Source organism: Mercenaria mercenaria, chromosome 2, assembly GCF_021730395.1.
Source record: "Mercenaria mercenaria strain notata chromosome 2, MADL_Memer_1, whole genome shotgun sequence".
Classification (NCBI taxonomy): domain Eukaryota; kingdom Metazoa; phylum Mollusca; class Bivalvia; order Venerida; family Veneridae; genus Mercenaria; species Mercenaria mercenaria.
This window is the reverse complement of record NC_069362.1, coordinates 44484349-44509911: the sequence shown is the minus strand read 5'-3', so window position 1 is coordinate 44509911 and position 25563 is coordinate 44484349. Positions and strand designations below refer to the sequence as shown.

Sequence of the window (25563 nt, the reverse complement as noted above, 5' to 3'; positions counted from 1 at the left end):
CCGAATAGCATTTAGCATAATCATTTTTACAAGCTTCAAACACTTTACTTTTCTTTGTTTTATTCATTGTCAGACTGGGCACTATACATTGGAGAAGTCAAGGGGCATGCTTATATAAGAGTTCAAATGGGTTCAGAAGTTACTTATTATGCTATAAAACATACTAACTAAATACCGATTAGGTACAATCATGGTTTTAGGCATTATCTGTGTTAAATCATTGGAAAAAGATAGCATTTGAGGTTTCATTTGCAAAACCCTAGCAGTAGTGTTCCCTGCAAACTGATTTCCGATGTGAATATCAGACAACAACTGCATGATGTCGATAAAGACCGAGTATATCCAAATCAACAGAAGGAACCGGAAACAACTCACCGCTGAAGTTTGCCTCAATCTCGTATGGAATGACACCGTAATCCCAAATTCTTTCTGGACGCGCCGTTGCTGCTCTTTTTGTTCTTACTGTCTTTTTATGTTTAGTAAGAGGTTTATAGAATGCCTTTTCTTTTTTCTCTTTCTTATACATATCATTGTCTTTCTTTTTGTGTTCTGGTATGTCTTTTGAATTTTCTTTTCTCTTCTTTAGTTTCATCGCTTTTGTTTTTTCTTTCCTTTCTTTTCGTCTCTCTTTTCTTAGTCGTCTTTCTTCCTCTTTTTGAAGTTTCTTTATTTCACGTGCCTTTTTCCTTTTCTGTTTCTCTTTCTTTCGCATTTCTTTGCACAAGGTGTCGCTAAATATATTATACAAAATGATAATGTAACATGAAGCAAATTATGTAGACAGAAAGCAAAATAAATATATGTCTGACCGTTTCTAAGTCATATTTAGACCTTTGAGAAATAAAAGACAAATCTAAGGCTTGGTACTAAGTACTATACTTCGAAAGACAAAAACGTAGGTTTACCATTTATTTATTTCTATGTAAGTAGCGGCGTGGTCTAGTGGTTAGCACGTATCATTTATAAGCTTACGGTGCTGGTTCGAATACAGGACGAGCTGCTTTTATTCAAGCATTTTTTTTACATGGGGAAGGAATACAGGTAAAACTATTTGTATCATGACTTTTTAATGCACTTATACTGAGTACTTATTGACATTTTCCAGAGGATCTCGTATTAGAATAGACACTGAATCTATTAACATTGCAAAATGAATAAAGAAAACTCTTGCAAGGAAAATGAAACCAAAGTTGCGATCGTTAAAAAACATTATAAAGGTTAATAAAAATGAAGGGCTCGAACCTGCACCATACAAACATAAAAAGAATAGAGAACCGACATACTATCCACTAGATTACAAATCTGTTATAAAACATCGCATCGTATTTAGAGTTAAGAATACTACAATATACAAATTAATACCACTTATCGGATAATACACCTGCTTTACCTGCTTTTGGATTTTACCAAGTACCGTTAAAATAAAATTATCGCGATCCATTAATAGGACAAGAAATATTTTTAAAAATGATAGTCGGCGAAATGTAATAAGGAAAGAAGTTTATGAATTTTTCATCTAACATTCATCTTTCATCTAACATTTTTCAAATTGCAAAACTAAACACCGCACTTTAACAATTTAAATGGTTCTCTTTTAATTTTTCGCAAAGGTTTCGTAGGGTTGCAATTTTGTTTCGTTTATTCTTAGACGAATAATTACAGCAGTAGTTTGATGAAGATTCATGAAGCGGTTCATGAGAAGAGGTCATTAAACGTGTTTATATTTTTAGCTAAATTGGTCCCTATCCCCATTTGTAACAAAATAGCAGGAGACCTTACGATATTGTTACACATCGAGTTTGATAAAAACCCATTACATTTTAGTGGTTAATGCGAAGAAAGGCATATCTACTTTTAGCTGTAGTGGTCCCTTACAGGGCCCAAGTTCCTATATAAATAAATTTGGAAGAGGACCTTATAATGATGCTCCAGACCAAGTATGACAAAGATCCACCAAGCTGTTCATGAGACGCTGTATAAATAAAATCTGGAAAGTAGATCCCTCGGAAGCACCGAAAACAAGGCAAACAGTGAAAATTGCAGACTCGGTTTGATTGAGTCTGTTCATGAGCAGTAATGGAAAATGCAACACTGCCCACGCCCCCTAGCACCGGCTTAAGCGGTATTCAATCTTCAAATCTAAATGAATTGACATCAATGATCCCGAAGAACCAGAAAATATTACAACACTGAGATGAAGTCAAAGGCATTTCTAGTTTTAGCTCTAGCAGCCCCTAAAAGGGGTCAAATGTCCCAGCTGAACAAAGTTGGCTGCGGGCCTAATAAAGATGCTACAAATCAAGTTTGATTAGAATGCATGAGAAAAAATCAATTAAAGGATTTTTTTATTTATTATTTTTATTTATTTCTAAAATAGGCCAACTGATCCCGCTTTAACAAATGCATATTCGCTATTCATGAATCTTTGGACAATGACGTCACACCTATAAAAAAGTGAAGGTCAAGCAAAACATACAATTATTTCTGTTTCATAAGCAAAGTTTGACCGTAGTCATATCACATAACTGTATGCAGCGTACCTTCGTTTCAGTGTACTGAGATTCAGTCATTATATAGCATATATATAATGAAACAGATTTCAACTGAATTCAATATTTGCATACCATACTAAAGAAAAATATTCATATATAATAAATCAGTTAAATAATTTATAACAAATATGTCAAAGCAAACAAGTACTCATTTTAATATGCAATCTGAATAAGTCACAAAAGCAAGAAACCTTTTCATATACAAACGACAATTGTAACAAGGAAAATCTTTTAAAAAAGCACTTCTCTACATAAAAGACTCTTATCACACCCTTATTCATGTGATACGCAGACCGTATTAAGCTCTTTCTTTAATTTGATATATGATGGTATTTGAACAGGTTTTTATCATATTTATTAAACTTACTTATCATTTTGAGATATATCAATATTCTTGCTAAATATACTAAGCCAAAGTTAGCTTTAAAACTGTGAACAGCGTCGTTTAGGATAAACGCTTTGTCTACATTTCACTCAGCGTAGCACAATCAACAGAGTGAAAGAAATCGACACTCTCGTCCAATCAGGCAGAGTGTTGCATAAATCTTCCATTTTGATAAATTATCTATAATGCGTTATCAAGCAGTTTGATTTGCAAACTGAAGTCACGTGGCATAGGTAGCGAAAACGAATTTAGACGGCGTCGCCGAATAAACCACGATTGGGAACTTATTATTTCTTAAATAAAGCAAACTTTAAAAAAAATGAAATAATGCATCAATATCAATTTACAGTACATATTCGTAACAAACATGTATTTCGTCCTATAAAAAATCTCAGCTTTTACAAAATAACCTAGAAAAACACACACAAACATAGTTTACCTAACAAACTGTCAAATAATCTTAGATAATTTTGAACAGATCTTTATTACTGTTGTAAAACAACCTGATGTAAAAACGTTTCCCTAATTGCAGCAGACTCCCATTTGTTTTACTGCTTGTACTTGATTGCATAAACAATTTTAAAAGCAAAGTTTGCCAAAAGACATTTTATGAGCAAGGTACTAGCTGCTAAAACCACGGGCAATAAAATCTAATCTTCTGGATTTTCAACTTCGTACGTATTTGCGATTTCAAACGTGATGTAGCGTACACTCATCACATGTGCACGTGCTTTCTTTGCCTGGCCTTTTTTACGGAGCTGTGCTTCAATTTTCTTTGACGGCACAGTTTTATTACAGATTCGTTTATTTTCCTCTTTTATATATCTAATCAAAACGAACTTAATGCCAATAGCAGACATATGTGTTTTTGTTCTTTTTGGCCATATGGTTGAGAGAGAACAAAAACAAAACAAAACAAAAAAAAGAATAATAGAATTAAAAAAAAAACAAACAACAAAAAAAAAAAACAACAGAAACATACGAATACAAATTCAGAACGAAGTCAAATCATAATTCCCATATTTCTACTACAGCGGAGTCTGTAAAAAAAGACAGAAACGAAACTACTGAAATAGAAATAATATTCTAAAAGAACACAAAACCAAGCAATTTAGAATTTACACTATATTTGAGCCGCGCCATGAGAAAACCAACATAGTGGTTTTGCGACCAGCATGGATCCAGACCAGACTGCGCATCCGCACAATAAGCTTTGAAAGCGAACAGCATGGATCCTGATGCGTCAATGCTGGTCGCAAAGCCACTATGTTGGTTTTCTCATTGTGCGGCTCATTTTATTATTGGGTCATAATAAATACATGATTACTGTCGGTTTACGTGTATACATGAATATTTTTGGTAAATTTCTTTCATCGCGTTTATACTTTCAAAATGAATACCCACTTAACAAAGATTGTATAATGGACTTACTAGTTCACTATTAACACCTCAGCTTGTAAGTACGCATACATTCAGTCTGAATGTACTTTCGTGAGCCTTTTGTTCTATGACGTAATTCATTATAATTATGAAACCTACTTTAGTTCGCTATTAACCTTCGCCTGTAAGTACGCATACATTCAGTTTGAATGTACTTTCGTCAGCCTTTTGTTCTATGATGTAATTCATTATAATTATGAAACCTACTTTAGTTCGCTATTAACCTTCGCTTGTAAGTACGCATACATTCAGTTTGAATGTACTTTCGTCAGCCTTTTGTTCTATGATGTAATTCATTATGAACCATAGTTATTGTAATATATAGTTATTCAAAAGATATCCATGTAAACAAATATTATATTGCAATAAGGAATAGGAAACACCGCTGAATATGTGATAAATATTTTTTTCACAAAAGCTTTTCGTGTATGAACAAGGGCAATAACCCATTTAATGAACAAAACGATTACATACCCTTTCTTACATCTTCTTCTCGTTTTCTTCTTTTTCTTGTTATCTTTATGATATTTACTAAGTTTCTTTTCACGATCTTCTTTTTCTGTGAGTTGATCTAAATGCGAATATGGTCCTTTCCCCCCACCATACATTATTGAAGGATCTTCAATTTGAAGATCATAAATAGACGTCTCCATCTTTTCTTCTAAATATTCTTGATTTTTAAATTCATTGTATTCTTCTTCAGACATTGCAATGTCTCCCCAGAAACTATCTGAAAAATACAAAAAAGAAAATATATATAATATGGAAACTTTCATGATAAAGTCTTAGCTCATTTGGGATAAGTTAAACCCAGATATACTGATCGCGGGGCGGTGAGTTCAAACCCCGTATAGGGCGTATGTTCTCCGTGACGATTTGATAAAAGACATTATGTCCGAAATCATTCGTCCTCCACCTCTGATTCATTTGGGGGAAGTTGGCAGTTACTTGCGAAGAAGAGGTTTGTACTGGTACAGATCAAGCAACTCTGGTTAGGTTAACTGCCCGCCGTTATATAACTAAAATACTGTTGAGAAACGGCGACAAACAAAACATACATGACAAATACGTTTTACAAGACATATTCCGTTTTTATCTAGCCCATCAATATCGGAACCTGTGCCCCTAACCTTTGATGTTCAATCTGCAAATGTTAAAAATCTTAGTTATGAGGATTTCTTGCACAAAATATGTCTACACCCTTCATTTTTGTTTTATTTATAAATGGACGTCTCTTCTTTAAACAGTACCTTCAGTTCTAACTTACGCCTGTCTAATAAAACTCTGACATTTCGTTTCCGAATCATATTCATAAAACGTATCTATGTACGAGTGTAATTATACCGGATCTGTTTTATTAGTAGATGGAATTATAATTGACAGATATACAGCAGAAATGTGGTACAGTGGAGCACATCTAACAAGACTGCGCACATGTTTGTTGTGTCTGTTGTGTCTTGTGAACTAAGCGCACAGGTAGCAAAATGGAATCGTTATAGGAATACCGAACTACTTTGAATGATAAATTATGTGAACATGTTGACTTGAAGGTCTACAAGCAAGTTTTAAAAACGCTTTCTCATCATCCGAAGAGAAGTGAAGCGGTTAACATAAAACCCAACAGCAAAAAAGAAAAAAGTATACATATATAAAACACCAGACAAAAAACACTTGTCATGCGTTAACAAAAATCAGACAGTTCTACTATTGCAGAAAGTTAAACTGCAATCATTCAGGAAAACAGTTCCTATTGCAAAAACAATTTTAAACAGAAGTCATATAGGGTACCAATAACTTAGCTGTATATCTGCAAATACATTATGAATTCCGGGTGTTAAGTTTTCATTTTTGGTCTGAAAGGAGTAACACTTTACGGAACAGCTTATTTAATATTTTATGGGATATGATAGTGTTAAGTCCTTTTTATACGCGATTTAAAGAAGCATTATTCGTTACAGATAACGTTATTCAAATAAAGGTTTGGAACTGTTAGTTAACATTTAACTACATGACACCTAAGACTGATTCCAGACGTGCGAAGTGATTGCTTTTTCATCAACTCCAATTACAGCTTCTGTTTGATTTCAATTGGCCATGGAAAAATGATGGTAAACCACAGCATCTGCTGGGAACCAAACGGATCTTATCATTTTGATATTAAGTTTAATCTTTTTCTTGGTTCACTTTTATAGTAGTTTTATAATCAGCAGCTGTCCATTTACACTGACAGATGCCCCCAATGTGTATGTGTGATACTGAATAGGCCGTCTACCTATATTTCAGCATATGATATAAAATGGCCCTAAATACTTGTTAAAATTTGACATTCCCTATCAGTTACAACGGAAAACCTTAATCCTAAAGCTATCTTCATACCAAGTTTTATCGCAATGTTATTGTATAACCATAGTATACTGAGAAATTAGCTGGAAAAGGGGACAGCCTAGAGATACCGTTCTTGCGAACGACACACCTCATTTCCATCTACCTATGTTTCAAGTATGAGGTCGATCCCTAGCATAGATCTTAAGGTATGCTCTGGACAAGCAAAGTACAAGGAAAAATGAAAAAGGGACATTACTCAACAAATACTGATATTAGAGTTATGGTTGTTGTGTACTGCCCTCCTGGTTCTTGTCATCTGCCCATACTCAAAGTTTGAAATCAATTCTTTGCCAACTTTTCAAATTGTGTTCCGGACAAGCAAAGTTGCGACGGACAGAAAGACGGACGGACTGACAGACGATTCTGTCCCGGGTAAGAAAAATAATGGTGTAACCCAAAATGAACTTTAAGGGATCGGTAATGGAGGGGTAAGGTCATCGAAATGTCGCAAACTTTGATGAAAAATATATTTATTACCGTGTGAATGTGTCTAGATAACGCGTACAATTCTATTGATCTATATTTTTAAATTAAGGTTTTATCTTTTCTTAAGTCCTCATCAAACTTAAGATGATTCGGCTCATGTGAAGTTTTATGTTTCAATAGAGAAAGCTTTAATGATAAATGTAAATTGATATTGTTTCATTCAATTAGGAAAAAGGTTTCGATCACGACAATTTAGAATATTGCCTCTTTTAAACCTTTTAAAGGTAGAAATGTGATACAACGAAATAAACAACTTGAAGGGTAAATGGTGTCAGACAGCTTATTTAGTTATAAAAGGCATCAAAATCTTTTGCAAATTACTTGCGTTTTCTGTGTGTCGTGGGAGGAAAATATGATTCCGCATGGGAAATGATTTTAGCATGTTATACGAAAACTCGTTGGAAATTAAAAATATTTAATATTCCGTCCTTCGCTAAGTGCTTCCTCAATGCGTTTGCCTTTGAATATTGCACACGCACACAATAGGAAGCGTAGTGAAGGAATTGAACTTCTAACTCCTAACTCTGAGGTTTCCTGGTTCAAATCCAGGCGTGAGTTAAATTTGACGTCTGAAAGGTGTGAACGTTAGTTAGAAAACTAGGAAAAATTACAACCAGTAAAAGCTGTCTACAATCAATAAAGCACTCCTTATATAAATTACCGGTCAATAGTTTGTGCTATCGACTGGTCTCTAGTTTAACCATTGTTTGCTGGGCTAAAGACAAAACTTTACAAAAAAAAAACTTTTTGAAATTTATTTTTGATTATGAACACTTATACCCCAGTCACACATACGGCGCGGATAGCTACGTCTAGCTACGGATAGAAACGTAGTAATTCGTATCGGTCCGTTTCGATCCGTACCTGAGCCGTATCTTAATGTAGTAACCCGTATCAATCCGCACCAGTCCGTACGGCTCAAGTACGGATCGATACGGATTACTACGTGTTTATCCGTAGTTAAACGTAGCTATTCGCGCCGTATGTGTGACTGTGGTATTATTGAATGACTTGCCGACCGATAAGTCAAAGCTATTAGCTATTGGTCTTTCGTATTGCAGGCAAATAGTGTTGACTATCGACCACCAAACCACAGTAAGTGTACATTTGTGTATTAAGTATTTCGACTCAGATAAAGGCAATGGGTACCGGGTCAGACTCGGTTTAACAGAATATTTGCAGGGTTTCACATGAACGGAATGTACAGACCTGTCTGGCTTAAGAATACTACATGCAAATTTGGTCACTCAAAATTAAATCTTTGTGTATAACTGTTTCATGTTGTTGAGGAAGTGAATATAAGTGGAAATAACTCAACACGTATGGTGCACCTGGACCACATAATAGGAAATGATACATTCAGCTTTTGTTTTCATTCTGCAATTTCATTTGGTTTACCCCTTTGAAATAAGAGACAAGTTTAAAAATGGGCAATATGATAATGAGCTACCGTAACCAGTAAAATAAACCTAATTGCGTAATGATCAAACGAAATGATCAACATTTATTATCCACTCATGATTTTCATGATGAATTTGTAACCTATGCAATTTATGTTTTGGATTCTAAACTGGATTGAAAATGCTGCATGCATAATAAATAAACCTTTAATTTAATTGCCTATTTGTTTATGGTTGTAAATCTTTATTCAAAGAGATAATGAAAACTGTGAGAAGCGTCCTACGCTTCCAGACGCTGTCAGAATGTCGTCTGCGGGGAAATTTCGTCTGCGAGGGAAAAATATAATTAAGCTACCAGAGTTAATCGGCGTCTACACAGAGGCTGTACCATTTGTTTTCAACTTAAGATGATAACGGAAATTTAGAGAAAGGAAACCAAAAAAAAAAAAGAACTACTAATTTCAGTAAAAATGCTATTACTGTATTAGGCAAGCCAGCAAGTAAAATAAATGAATGTGAGCGTGCATTGAACCGCATCGTGGAACTTTCGTTATAAATATCTTTCTTTAGGTTATGCAAAACTAATACATGAATGTTCACATTTGAGAAGATAATCAATCAGATATATACTACAGTCATTTAGAAGAGCGAGGTAACCTTGCGCTTTCTGGTTTGTTTTCAATCAACTCTGCACTCAAAAGGCATCGTACAGTTGCGAATAGACTCTGTTACATGTTATATTAGCACTGTTTCTTGACGTATCTTTCTCTAATCAAATGTCAGAGCAGTCGTTGAACATCAACGATCCATTAAGTGCAAATGTGAGACAGGTTTTGAATATTTAAAATGTTTCAGGGCATAAACTTTTGAAATTCTTTTAACAAGACCAGATGCGTAGGTTCATTAATTCCGAATTCATGAAATATTAACGTACGTTGGAAAACTGGAAATATGCCTGGCACAAGTAATAAATGAGATGCATTAGAATAAAATAAACATTTCACATTAATTAACATCAAGTTTAACCAGTAAATTGTTCCTTGTGGTAGGTTAAGACAACGAAGTATTTTTATAGCTCTTTGGTTAAGATAAATTTTAAGGCAGCAAGAATTAAAGAATCTTAATAGTAAGCACTTGGATCTTATTTTGGTCTTATTTTAATCGAATCACTCAGTAAAATTCAAACCGCTTACATTAAAATTAACTTGATTTATTGTCTTTTGCTGAATGAATCCAAATGTCTTGTAACACAACAGTCTTATTTTAATCGAGTCACTAACAGCAAAATTCACTGAAATAGCTTAAATTAAAAGTAACTTGATTTTTGTTTGTTTGTTTATAACATCTTGTAATATGAATAGAAAAGAAGCATGCTCTCATATTTTAATCGAGTCACTGACAGTCACATTCAAGATTACTTGAATAATAAGTAATCTTATTTTTCTTCTGTTGATTCAATTCAAGCATCTTGTAAGTGAAACAGAAAAGAAGTAAGCGTAGACTACTAGTACAAAAGACCCGTGGTGACATTTCAACTTCATTATTTCACGATTTCTGCTTCCTGATTTCACGATTTCCACTTCATGAATTCACGATTTCACGATTTCCACTTCATGAATTCACGATTTCACGAATTCACGATTTCACGAAAAAACTTCACGATTTCTTGATTTCACGATTTCACGATTTCTTGATTTCACAATTTCCACTTCATGAATTCACGATTTCACGATTTCTGCTTCCTGAATTCACGATTTCCACTTCTTGAATTCACGATTTCACGATTTCCACTTCATGAATTCACGATTTCCACATCACGATTTCAACTTCACGAATTCACGATTTTACGATTTCAACTTCATGAATTCACGATTTCCACTTCACGAATTCACGATTTCACGATTTCCACTTCACGAATTCACGATTCCACGATCTCCACTTCACGAATTCACGATTTCCACTTCACGAATTCACGATTTCACGATTTCAACTTCATGAATTCACGATTTCCACTTCACGAATTCACGAATTCACGATTTCCACTTCACGAATTCACGATTTCACGATTTCCACTTCACGAATTCACGATTTCCACTTCACGAATTCACGATTTCACGATTTCAACTTCATGAATTCACGATTCCCACTTCACGAATTCACGATTTCACGATTTCCACTTCACGAATTCACGATTCCACGATCTCCACTTCACGAATTCACGATTTCCACTTCACGAATTCACGATTTCACGATTTCAACTTCATGAATTCACGATTTCCACTTCACGAATTCACGATTTCACGATTTCCACTTCACGAATTCACGATTCCACGATCTCCACTTCACGAATTCACGATTTCCACTTCACGAATTCACGATTTAAACGATTCATTTGAATTCACGATTTCACTTCACACATTCATGAATTCACGATTTCCACTTCACGAATTCACGATTTCACGATTTCAACTTCATGAATTCACGATTTCCACTTCACGAATTCACGATTTCACTTCAATTCAGATTCACGATTTCCACTTCACGAATTCACGATTTCCACTTCACGAATTCACGATTTCCGATTTCAAACTTCATAAATTCACGATTCCACTTCACGAATTCACGATTTCCACTTCACGAATTCACGATTTCACTCGATTTCCACTTCATGACATTCACGATTCACGATTTCACTTCAGAATTCACGATTTCCACTTCATGAATTCACGATTTCACGATTTCAACTTCATGAATTCACGATTTCCACTTCACGAATTACGATTTTCACGATTTCAACTTCATGAATTCACGATTTCCACTTCACGATTCACGATTTCACTTCTAATTCACGATTTCACTCACATCAGATTTCCACTTCACTTGAATTCACGATTTCACGATTTCAACTTCATGAATTCACGATTTCCACTTAACGATTTCATGATTTCCACTTCACGAATTCACGATTTCAACTACACGAATTCACGATTTCCAGTTCACGAATTCACGATTTCACGATTTCAACTTCATGAATTCACGATTTCACCATCGTGAAATCGTGAAGTGGAAATCGAGAATTCGTGAAGTGGAAATCGTGAATTCATGAAGTGGAAATCGTGAAATCGTGAATTCAAGAAGTGGAAATCGTAAAAACATGAAGCAGAAATCGTGAAATGATGAAGTTGAAATGTCACCACGGGTCTTTAAAAATGGACAGAAAAAATGTCTGTCAAACAGAACGCACAGATCGACAGAGTGAACTAATTAATATACTTCTTGGCCTTATTTGAAAACAAAAAAACTGAACTCTTTGACCGACCTTTGATGTAGAACTCATTTCGTATGCTTAATAACATTTAAAACCGCCCTATTTTATAGAGAAAAGAGGTAGCGGATAATGGCTTCATAAAACTTCCATCAACGTTTATGAAGATTTACGTACGTAAGTACCTAAAATTAAATCACCTGTCTTGATGTGTGCACGTGTATGCGGTAATTTAATAGAAATATTTACCAGGATATGTAATTAATACGAGATTTTTTTATATGAATCCATTTATTTGAATCGTCTTATAGTTAGATATGTTTATGATGTGCTGGGTCACTCAGTATAATGAGAAAGGCAGTGGTAATGACTCGCTTCAATATTTAATGTAAAAACCTTCTCGTCTGGGAACTGGTATCTTATCTTATCTTACTTATCTTATGTTTATCTTTATTTCATATACACAGAAAAAAAAAAAGGAAATTACATCGATCGCGTACAAAGAGATGGATATAGAAGGGCGCTGTGATAGACCGTCGGAAGACGGCGTGGAGGGCCTGATATGCGGTGGGAACCGTTTCATACTGCGGTGTGCGAGTACGTTTTTAGCTAAACACAAAAGCCGGTTTAAATCTAATAAAATGAAAAGTACTTTTTTTATAAAGCTGTATTTATCAGGTAAAGCATTAGTCTGGCTACCGGCTAGATCATCTTTTTTTTCGATCTTTTCCCTTACAGTGTAATTACGATTCGAACCTTGGGCAAATAGTTTTGACTATTGACCGGCAAGTCGTTATATAACTATTTACAATAAAATATAATATTAGAAATAGAAGAGCTGTAAAGTATTTTTTTTCTGGACGCCACAGAGTTAGAACTGTAAGAACCTAATTACAATTCTTAAAACAGTAATGGCCAGTTCTTAAGATTGCAAACAATTTATTTTAACTTTCGTTTGTCGAATGAATACTTAGGAAATCAAAAACATCCCAATACTTTAAACATTTAATACTATAATATTTAACTTAAGAGTCATCGGACTTCACAACGGTTTGATGGTGAAAATTATAGCATGTCTGTTTTAAATTATTACACAGAGAGAAAGTGCACACATGCAGAAAATTTCATTTTCCAGCTTTACCAAGGTGTTCTTTTTTTCCCAATAAATGCGGGTTATTTGAGTAAGGGTTCGTGGTCAATTCTTCAAGAATTCCCCTACTTCTTTATAAATTTCTACAACAGTCAAAACGAAGTTATAAACGAACTTTATCAAACTTCTAGAAAGTGATTTGTGGATAAATCTACTGATATTGACAATCCATACTAAACTATGAGAGAGAATTGTTTGTCCATATTTATGTTTTAAACTTGAATAAGTGAGAGTCGAACATTTAATACACCACGGTTAAATAGATAAGAATCATATTGCAAGTATTATATACAATGTTGACTGTATAATAACTTCCTTATTCCATTTATAAACAATACATTTCAATTACTTACATGCTTTGCATGGATCCATATAATGGTCATTTGAGCTTTTATGCGGATAACTTCCATACTTTGGTGCATTTTCTATTAATCCTACAGAAGCACGTTTTATATCACAACTTATAAATGAAACTCCAAAAATTTGCAAAAATATATATATCCCTGTCCGTAACTCCATGTTTATCCGAATAGAAAAGTGACGCTGTTACTTCATTTGTCTCAATTTACAATAAAAATCTGGTTTCTCCTTTAATCCGTTCTCACTGTCTGGTAAAATGGACGGAATAAAGAAAGTTGTTTGAAGTTAAACCCTAAAAATAAGCTCTTACAATAACACTAACAATTTATAAACTGAAAGTAGGGTATAAATATAGCTCTTATTTAAACTTCAATAGCCTAGCGTAATTGATAAAAGCAAGTATTGCCGGATGGTTTATATAGTGATCGAGAGCCGTGTTTCACAATACTATACGCACATGGTGAACTAGTATAAAATAATAGTGGATAAATTGCCGCGACGTGACGCGCTGACTGTAACAGAATTATCGATTCTTTACCGAGAGCACAGGTGAATCAGACGCTATGTTGTCGCGGGGGTAGATGCTGGGTACCCCACGTGGTAAAATGTCATTTTAGAATGAGGAGTATAAATCTATTAATGACATGAGCTGAATTTAAAATCCGTCAAACCATTGGGTTCCGGCTGTGTGATAAAAAATAACCTACAATGCACTGGGTATACGCGCGGAAATATATGCCAAATATTTAATCCTGCAAGCTAAGGTAATGTAAGCACTATCAGTTAAAATCATGTGTCAGCTTTAGGAATTCACTGAATCAGTGGGCTGTCATTTACGCATACCAGAAATCCGTTGTGGTACGCAGGTTCGTCTTTGGACTATGTTGAACCACTTATTGATCAGAATGTATGGTCGTTCAGAGATTTACCGACATCAAAGACTGCGTAGGGCGTGTGTCAATTTTAGGAATCTTCAAACGAAAGACGTGCCTGTGTTCGGTGATCAATTGCCGTGCGGATGAAAGTACAGGTCTATGATTTCGGGACCAGTGTTGATTATTGAAGTTTTATTGTAGTTTCGCAGTCTACATTTGATGCGTGATCTTGATCTTTCATTCTAGTTTTGCGATCTACTTTTTATTAAGATATTTGTCAAAGACAACCGTAGGTTTGTATACAGGTCAACCAATGAAACAGATGACTCGTGATTTGTTTCAGAAAATACTGTGGTTATGACACCCGTCAAAATAGGAAAAGACAGACCAATGACTATTTGTTTGCATACAGTTTCATGAAAACAAAATATGAAGTGAATAATAAAGCAGCAAGATTTTAAAAAAGAACTCCGCCCTGTCACATCCTGGTTGGTGAGGGATCTTATTTGTGTAAACAAGAAAAAACACAGACACAATACAAAATCCGGGAAATGTTTCAGGGCGTCTATTTTGATTACGCCTATGTCTGGAATTCCTATTATATATTTTGAAATAAATAAAAAAAAACTGAATTGACGTTATACCATGCCAGTATGTCAGAGGCTTGTGTGAAAACAGGTCATTTTCATCATAAGCTATACCCTGCCAAACATTCAAGTCTTACTTTGAAATGCAACGGAGGTTTCATGAAATACATACGGGAAGAAAGCGTAATTTTCTATTGGAAAAAATATTCACGACCCCGTTCCATACTCTGACCCTTATTACGTTCTAAAATGTGTTACCCTGCCTGTTCCAACCCCGAATTCGGCCCTCTTACATAATCGTCATTCCACCTCATCGCTTCGCAACGACTTGCGTAGGAGAGCACACAATGGGCAGTCATTTGGGATAGTACGACCAATTAATAAGTACAATGTGAACACAAAATGAGACATGCATAATGCGCAGCTAGGCGTGTATTATCAAAATCACAGAATGATAATACAAAACAAATATAATAAATTAGATAAACACAGTTTCTCTGCGGGTAATGTGTCTTACGCATAAACGCAATGACGTCACATAAAAAGCATCAACTATATTAAACAGGTGTTGATATTACGATTTCCTATCATAAAATAGCAGTATTATGAATGAGAACCAATTAACTGAATAATTAGGTGCTACTGAAATTCAGCACGCTGGTGCATTAGGCATAACTGTAAAAATGCAAGTTTTGGCTTTGGACATTACCATACGCACCGGACGTTGTGCATGTTTTGGCATGATGCCCTAGAACCATACGTTTTGCAACTATATGGCGTTGCCTAGCCCGCAAGCAGTATGGGGATCAAATTTTGATTTTGTTTTGCGCTACTTCGACCAATCAAATCTTTGACTTATTATGCCACCAAACCCATGTGCCGTGTGCGAATCAAAGCTTTGACGAAGTGCGTTACCTCGCGTATGTGGATCAAGTTATGACCAAGTGCTTCATCTAACTATCGTGCCGTCGTGGGATTCTATCAATTTGGATATTTGTCGCTGTGGTCAATTATTAATAAACTAAATTACGAAAACTTACATTATTAACTTAATTCACCCACACTAAATCATTTTCTAAAATACTCACTGAGTGAAATATCTTTTCCTTTTTTTCTCGACAATATTTAGTCTTTACAATTTATAATGGATTGTCTCTTGGTAGCATTGGAAGTACCTTTTATCGTGACAAGATTCAAGTATTTTCCTAAACAACATTTTACACAATCAAAACTGTATTACATGTAAATGATATTCCTTATGATATATTCTCACTGTACAAACTGCTTTTATGTTAATACTCATAAATTGCATCAACTCCCAGCGCGAATCTAATAATGAAATCTACAGGAGAACTTCTAGCTGGTTACTGCACTAAGAAATCATTGAAAGAAAGGAGTTTGTACGTTGTGATGGAATTAAAAGCGAAAATACGCTTATGATTTGAAACTGTAATCAAGATTTATCATGTGGAGTGATCTATCAAGCAGTTTCCCTACATTTATGTAAATATTATTGTTTGTGTCTTTTTAACTAATATATATTACATTTTATCTGTTTTAACTTTTGCATGTCTGTTGATATTGTTACAGTCGGACCTCCAGGCTTTACCGGACTTAGTGGTCCACATCAGGCGTGTTTTCACAATCAGGATGCGAAGGAGCATCCTGATTGAGCCGCCATTCTTTCGGACTAACTCAAGTTTTAATGTGAATGAACTTTACCCATATTTGGCTGGACGAGGTAGTGGCGACAGCTGATTCTAAATTAGCCCAATGGAGATGATTAATTTTTCTGCGGCATGAAAACAACATGATGCAATGTATATTAGTCTAGCCTTTACACTTCCAGACAACATACTTCTGTTTTAAACATTCAAGTTAGACTCATACTGGGTTTTGATTTTGAACTAGGTAAAACCGATGAGTTAAGTTCTAAACCGTTTACGTCCAACGTATTTATCCCGACAAAGGAAGTCTGGGACACACTGGACGAAGTACTTTTCGACCGAGTTGAAGATCTGCAGGTGTCGCGGCAAGACACTATCGTAAGGAATCGACAGTGCTTTGCCAAATTCAGTGTTTTTCGCCTAAGGAAATCTAAAATAAATCTCCAGAATCGCTAGAAAGCAGTTCTAATAATTTTTATATCGTCAAATGCGCAAGTCTATCTAACTGCATCATTAGTGCATTACTTGCTACTTTAGAAAATATTTCAGTCAAAAATTTACATAACTGGGCGGACAATGCTAGTTCGTTCATTAAATCTCAGAACATTAAACATTTTTCATTGTGTACACTTCGATATCATTTCGCATTTTGAAAAGCATGTATCAGCAAATCTATGAAATTCAATCTGGGGATCGGGAGTTCGATCCCCGGCGCATGCTTTCAAAGAACAGAAAACATTTTTCATTGTGTACACTTTGAATAAATGATAACCCTCGATATAATTTCGCATTACGAAAAGGAAGTATCGGCAAATCTACGAATCTGGGTATCGTGAGTTCGACCCCCGGCGCATGCTTTCCATGACGATTTGATAAAAAACATTATTACTGAAATTTCTTGTTCTTCATATCTCATTCATGTAGAGAAGTTAATAGTTACTTGCGGAGAACATGATTATTGAGCCGTGCCATGGGAAACCCAACATAGTGGCTTTGCGACCAGCCTGGATCTAGACCAGCCTGCGCATCCGCGCAGTCTGGTCAGGATTCATGTTGTTCGCTTTCAAAGCCTATTACAATTAGAGAAACGGTTAGTTAACAGCATGGATCCTGACCAGACTGCGCGGATGCGCAGGCTGGTCTGAATCCATGCTGGTCACAAAGCCACTATGTTGGTTTTCTCATGGCGTGGCTCAATTATTACTGGTACAGGAACCAGGAACATTCGTTAGGTTAACTGTTTGCTGTTACGTTGTATCCAAACCAAATCAGCAATAAAGTTTTCGGTCTCTTCAATATAAGACTCATGCCAGAGCTAGTCGGGCGGGCTCTTTAGTAGCTGGAGCTCAAACTTGAAAAACATTTAATTATAATTTTCGTAGTTCATTAATACTGTTAAAGTGCATGTTTTGCGGTTGTTTCATAATACGAAATGATGGCATGTTTAGACGGAAATTAAAAGAAGAGTAAGTGTTGGAGGGTTCACTTTTGCCAACGGTAAAGGGACAGAGGGAGCCCAGTATCTTAATAGGATTTCTTTCTTACACAACGCTACATTCAAACGGCTAATTTATAGAACAGAAATCTTCCTGACTGTAGCAAACATTTACGAGCTTTTACTGAATTTTGCAGTAACCCATAACGAGACCTCTGTCAGACCATTCCTCACATATCTCGTGGTATATTTGTCTCCAAGGAAAACGTTTTGACACTATTGCTCCAACGGGATGTCAATAAATGTGAAAATTAACTTAAGCGTAACTGAAACAACCTCAGTATTACTGGCAATTACGGACAATTACTGACAATTACCGCCCTGAGAGTATGCCGTTGGTACTTATCTCTTACTTACATATGTCCAGATCGGCTATAAACGCTGGTCATAATAGGAAGTCAATATAATGGAACGGTGTCTCAGTATTAACAGTTATTGTTTTAACTCGCTCTAACCTAATAAAATTCGGTTTCAGAAAGAGCAAGAAATGGCAGTTTGGGAAAAGTCATGCCTAAAAGTTGAGTTTGTTAGGACCATTCTTCCTGTTTAAGAGGAACTGTATTAAATATAAGTGAGAAACGATTAAAGCCAAGTCTATTGTTATATTTTTTGTCTTAGATGTACACCGATGGAAAAGTGATAAAACTGAAATGTTTGAAATATATTTGGGTATATGTCTTGTTTTCACTGACTAATATATATAAAGTACAAATAATTTGTTCAAATAAGTTATTTCTATATCTGTAAATACCATATGCATGCCATGTGTGCCCTTGTCACTTATGGTGTTTTTTTTCACTGACTCGTATATATAGGGTACCACAGAGGGTTTTGTATATTGACAAATTCAAAATGCATGCCAGGTGTGCACTTGTCAGTTATGGTTTCAAAGGACAGTCAAAAAAGTAGATAACACTTTGCCTTACAGCTCTTTTAACAATTTATGGAATATAACTTCGTCATGTCCTTATTGTAAGCGATCTCGTAAAACAACACACTTATTTTAGATATTGCCGTTCAATTAAAGTGTTCGAAATGTTATCAAAACGTTTCTTCTGTCAAAATAACAAGGTCTAATTAAGTCTCAACAATCGCTTCATGCCACATTTGAATACTCTCGCATGTTATCGCAAATTAAATTGTTCCGATTGTTAAACTGCGTTGACGTGTGTACTTCATTTCACGCTTTCGAAAATCCGAATGAAACCGTTCCGTTCTGATGAGCAATTTGATTAGTTTAACTGATCATATACCTGTCTAGGACCCTGGTATTGACGGCCAAAGCATCCGCATCATTGAAAATCATGAAGAAGAACTTGTAAATGACCGTTTAAACAAAATGAATAACACAAAAGTGTAAAATAAGTTTTCCGGTCATACGTTAATGAAGGATGCAATATAACTCTATTTGCAAACCGCTATAGCGCTTGAATTTTCTTAGTGGTTAAGTAATAAACTCCGGAGATATATTTGAAACGGGCAGTAAAACGAACCACTGCTAACAATAAGTTGTAAGTTTAAGACGAAAGTGCAGAAAAGGGTTAAATAAACTAAAAACCGCAACGCAAGTTTCATGTGCATTGAAAAGTACAAAAATCAAGCCAACAAAGTGGTGACTCTTCTCTAGTCTTGAAAACTGACGAAATGTCTTGCATGTAAGTATCACTGCACCTTGCGTGACAAAACAGACGTCTGATAACCGCAGAAAATCCATCTTAAATAGATATATCATCAGAAATGTTTGAAAAATTACATAACATTTATGACTGAATCCAGAATTCCTGGCTTTCGCGATGATTTCATTTTTTTCTTTTTTAATTTTGATTTCAATAGGGCAAGACGAAAAAGTAAACCACAACATCATTAGGAACATCACTGGCCATAACGTTTTGATATTAAATCACCACTTGCTTTACAAAATACGTTTTATAACGTACATTCAAGATCCTAAAAATGTAAGCAACTGCAATAGCTTCCTTGCATACAATTATTATTATTATTGTTATACCAGATTTATATAGCGCCCTTTTCATAATGAACACGTTCAAAGGCGCTTTACATATAGCTAACGCAGCCACACAGGGCGCGAAATTCATCTTCTACAAGTACAGACACAAAGCGATCTGACCAGAGGGACACAGTGAGATATAGCACCCAGAACAGATAGAGAGAAATCCTTTTTAGATACAGACCTTTCCGGCTAACTTAGCCTAGCTCATTGCGAATAGATAGTTTGGTTTTTTAACGTGCCCGGTGTATAGCAACGATACACGTGAAGCCGTCTTTCCTGGGAAGAACCAGTACAGGCCTCTTAGTTACGTGGGAGACACTCAAGATACAATAGCTGGAGAATGGAGTTAAGACTTGATTCCAGTAGTCCTGTACATAGGAAACGTTTGACTTACATATATAGGGACCGATTTCAAAATCTTTGGTTAGACCGGAGGAATCTTTTCATGTTGACCGTTCTCAGTAATACTTTTACATGTGTCGAATATCATTAGGTTGTCGAAATTACTAGGCTATTAGCCAACTTTTGATTGCAAATCAGGAACTCCGGCTAGTCGAGCGGGATTCTTTAGTTGTTGGAGCTCAAACTTGGATATCGTTGAATCATCGTCTGAGCTCATTTGTCTGATTTTTATCATAAGAAAATGTATAACAATAAATATAAGTCAGGGGAGTTTTAGGGTGGTAGTGTGCGCAGTTTTGAAGGGATGTGGTGCAGATTGCTAATAGGTATGTCAATGGTTCGAATTCCTTACTTAAATTACTAAGGTACGAGTACTGTTGAAAATATGAAGAATAGTTAACGGAAGTTCAACAACTGATGTTAATAAATAAAAAGTTGACTATCCATTTCAACGCTTTTAGAATTTTGAAAATGAAGCTTCTTTTACATTAGCTTTAAACTAGATACAATTATCTTGTAATGACATTGGCCTGTGGTAAACTTTGATGGAAGATATATATACCACCGTGTGAATGCCTTAAGACCATATCTTTATTTCAGTCTTTTATCTTTTCTTAAGTTTTTCATCTAACTTGTGATGTTTAAATAAAAGAGGATTTGATGACAATGTAAATTGTTTCATACAATTAGCAAAATGTCTCGGTTCAGATAATTTAGAATCTATTCTCTTTTGAATTGTTTAAAGGTAGAAATGCGATACAACTTGGCTGGTATTATGCAATAAACAAGACTGTGTGGTGTCGGCAGGTAATTCTGATTCGTAAGAGGCAAAATAGGTTTGAGGTTGTTGACATAAAAAGAAAATTAGTTTCGCCCTGCATGGTCATAAATAAAAGATTTGACTAACATTCTGTCGACATTGTGCCTTTTCTCCTTTGTACTGCTCTCGAATATTACACATGCTTATCTGAGGATCTGTTGTTTAGGTACTGAGTGTGCAACTCCTATTTCGGAGACTGCGGGTTCAAATCCCAGTGTGAGGGGAATTTTATATAGACATATGACCAGAAGCTTGGTGTGTTTCTTTTGTTTTTGTTGTCTACTTTATGTCTGTCGTTTAAATATTATTTATAAACATAATTATTTATGCTGCTGTCTGAAAGTGACTGTTCCTGTTGGATCTTTGCTTGTTTTTGTTCTTTTTACTTTAGGCGCAATTCTTGTTATAAACAAACAAACACTCATAACGAAAACCTTCCATTAAGCCATTTAAATAACCATGGATTATGATGAATAAATCAAGTATTTCGCTTATAATATTTTCAGCAGGTATTGTGTCTGACTCAAGTGCACATGTAAGGGTGTGTTTGCTTCTGTCACAGAGGTACAATATAAATTTGTAGATGTAAAGCATGCATAATGGTAAATTATAAAATATAGACAATATTTATTTTACGACCATGGTATGCCTCATTATATATAGGAAGTGAAAGGAGGGGAAAACTTTGTGAGGAAGCGCAATGAAACTAGACCACACACAAAAGGAAAGGGGACACTCATTTTTTCTCGTTCAGTAATTCCAGTTGCTTTTCCTCTTTGAAATAAGAGATGCGTTTAATAACGGGCAATATGATATGGAGCTACCGTAACCTGGAATATAAAACTGATTGCATGATGATCAAGCGTCGTATACAACCTTTATGTTTCTCTCATACATTTTAAAATTGTTAGAGCGATAAAATAAACTCATGAATTCCATACTACCCATTGTCGAAATCAAATTGCAGCTGAAGTGCATCTTTATTACGCCTTTTGTCGCCTAGTGTTACCTATAAATCATGAACAGGTGTAAAACGCATTGTCTTCGGTCTTAGTTTTTTGCTTACTTTTCAATGAAAGAAAAAATGATTATAACTGGTATAATATCCTTGTAGCCTTGATTTCATGTCTGAATTGATTTAACCGTTTATTATTTCAACTTTTTCAGTTATGTTAGTACCGATGATATGTTATACTAACCAGTGGAAATGGATGCAAAACTATTAAAAAATTCTGGCAACTTCCCCATTACGGTGTCCAATATGAGTTTAAACCTATTGTATTTCGCATTTGCCATCTCTTGGTTCGTAGAATTTTGTCTCCCCTCTGAGCTAACAAAGAAGGCCCCTATACCACAATGCCTGCGTTATTCACGGTCATATTCAATTTCTCAAGTTTTTACGAAGTGTCAGTAGAAGTTGGTGCAGTGATGCTTAAACATTATGTACATTTAGATGGCGAAATATTAAAAATGCATAGAACACTTAGTTTAACTTGGATAAGAGACTTGATTTTTATCATTTACAAATGGCTTATTAGTGTCTGGCCATTTTCATTTTCAGTTTGTGTATATTTCAAACGTATAGACACAACATGTTTTTAATCGCGCTATATATATTTTTGTCTGCCACTATTATATATAACAGTATCATCTTAAATGAATTTTTGAAACTGAAAACGGACCAATTACGAATGTTGAAGAGTGTATATAATGTGATCACTGGCATATAGACAGACAAAAACGCCAGACTCTACCCTAATTGGAACTGGCACTAGCTTGTCAGTTGATGCTGTTAACAGAATTCCATCACAATCATCTGGTATATGCTTGGTCTATAATTCCTACATACACAGTGTTTCACAGTGACCGGAGAAATCAGTGTATTCCTGAGGGAGTAGGAAAGACTCTCAGAATTCAATAAATGATAATTGGAAGGGACAGTAAAATAATGAAACATCTCGTAGTTGTGATGATTATGAACGGATATGCCAATATCAAGACATGTGAAAAGATTGTGTCTGTATAAAATACCGCAAGAAAATCAATTACAGTTAAGCTGCTTCTATTTTACTTTTTATTTGCACTGCGTAATTAACTTCGTAGAGATAAATATGAATAAATCACGTTATGAAAATCGATTTCTGACGATATGTGGAGTCGCGAAAATATATGACAAAATGTAAAAATCTGACCCTCGAATCTTAATTACTCTTTCTTAGTTTATGGCAAAACATATGTAAAGTAAGAAAAAACCTGAAATGGACTGTTACATTCAACAGCAATTTTAGGGTCATAATCTAATCTTACGTACGGAGAAAGTTCCTACAAACTGCGCACGCACGTCACCACACTATAAAATTATATCACTCTAAACAGCAAAAATGTTGCAGAATAACTACATGAATATAAACACTAAACTAATTATTCTACCTAAATATCCCTTTAATATAGTCATGCGTTAATGGTCAGAGACCACCAATTCAAAAAAGTACAAGGAACTTACTGGGAATGAGGTAAGTGTATACCTGGGAATAAGGTAGCATCTGTGCGTTCTGATTGGTCAGTCATGTAAACAAACCCGAGAAGTGATTATTTTTTTCAAAATGGAATATTTTTACTGCATTTACAGTATTTCATTATACATTTTGACAAAATTTGCTACATTTTATGTGTATTGAAAAAAAGTTTCATCAAATGAATTTCTCCCGCCATGACAACGATGTAAACAGGGGGTCATCTCATTCACACGAAAATTACTTAAATAAAGTATCACTATTCATATGTTTTTCGTCCGATATTTTGGTGGAACTAAGATAGTTCTTGAAAAAAATGTGATTGGATATACATGTTTCGATTTATGGAAGGCCGTACACGCCACAATGTTATAATGGAAGTCTATGGGAAAACAATTGGTGTTCTCTACCCTAATAAGCTTTCTGTCATAGAGAACATGAAGGTAACTCGAAAAGCATGACTGTTTGAAAATGAAGAAATAATGTCGATATTTTATTCCGTCGTGATAATTAAATTGCCATTATATTAATAATGCATATTATTAGTTGAAGCACAGGAGAGTTATCAAGGATGCTCGTAGCGGACTCTTATGGCAATAAATGCATGTCTACATAGTGAATTATTATACTGTATTAACTAAAATAAGTATTACTTAATGTGCTAGCATTTCTTACTAAGTAAAGGATGTTTTTCCAAATTTCTACAGCCATAAAAAAATCTTTAGGTCGAGGGTACCTAAGAATGAAGACTACAATATGTACTGTCACACATTTCGATTGTGTCACGTATATTAGAAGATTGCTTACAGCTTTTATAAATCAAAACCCTGAATGCAATACACCTGTTGTCTTAAATTTCCCGGTTACTTGAGTAAATGCACTTTCAAGACATTCTAAGACAGTTGTAAAATTGTCGATCTTAAAGCTTTATATCCCGTATAGTCATATCTACTGGAAGGCCTTCTTTGGCCACAAAGCCAAGAACTGTGTTTGGAGGCCATACTGTGTCCAGACCAATGTACAAGTATAGACCAAAAGCCATCTGGTTTTACTTAACCATGAGCACTAAGTCGATCACTGCTTTGTTATAATTTCACTACTCTGAGCTTAGAAAAAAACAGTTTTATTTAATGCAATTAAAATGATAATCCATCCTGACTATGACCCGCTTGCTTGCACAGAAAAAGGTATGTTTTAGTACCCTGATTATTTGAACAAAGTGTTTATAGATGAATGCATATATCAAAATTAAAATTTATTAGATGTAAATCGTGTAAATGCGGAGCCTGAGTGAAAATATCAGAATTGTCTCCCTTATCGGTGATGATATATTTCGATATCTCACTGCAAACAAACAAATTTTCTTTTTATTTTATGCTAGCTTGTGAAGATCAACGAATTTTCTGTTTATTACGTGCATAAATGTTCATATAAATCCAGTATTTCATGACGAAATTCGGATTTATTTAAGCTACCGTGTTACATATGATACAACCGCTAAATTTCCATGGACACTTAGGCACATTAATAGCGAGCTCGAAGAGCAGGCCCGAAGGGCCTGCTCGAGAAGCGAGCTTTACGGTAACGCAAGTATACTTGCACACTCGGTGATGGATTTGAAAAGTTTCGTCGGAAGTTTTTAAAAAGCGCACCCTAGCGGATAGGTGCTCACAGGAAGTACTTCTTTCCGGAGTGAATACAGAACTTCATTCAATTGCTAAAAAATATTCATCACTCAACAATAATGAAAGAATGATTTCCAATTGTTTG

General features: G+C 35.1%; 1 protein-coding gene across 8 annotated transcripts in view; it reads right to left on the bottom strand.

Annotated features, from left to right (window-relative positions):
* The window catches only part of LOC123563836 (tolloid-like protein 1), a 123181-nt gene that overhangs the window by 24864 nt on the left and 72754 nt on the right, over positions 1 to 25563 (bottom strand). For 6 of the 8 annotated variants that reach the window (XM_053536456.1, XM_053536453.1, XM_053536455.1 and 3 more), the window contains exons 2-3: positions 4852 to 5107; positions 376 to 731 (exon numbers count right to left, since the gene is read on the bottom strand). In XM_053536456.1, the coding sequence (XP_053392431.1) occupies positions 376 to 731; positions 4852 to 5107 (612 nt within the window). Of the gene's footprint in view, positions 1 to 375; positions 732 to 4851; positions 5108 to 13416; positions 13877 to 25563 lie in introns of those variants that run through there. The other 2 variants (XM_053536450.1, XM_053536457.1) reach the window with 1 other exon arrangement.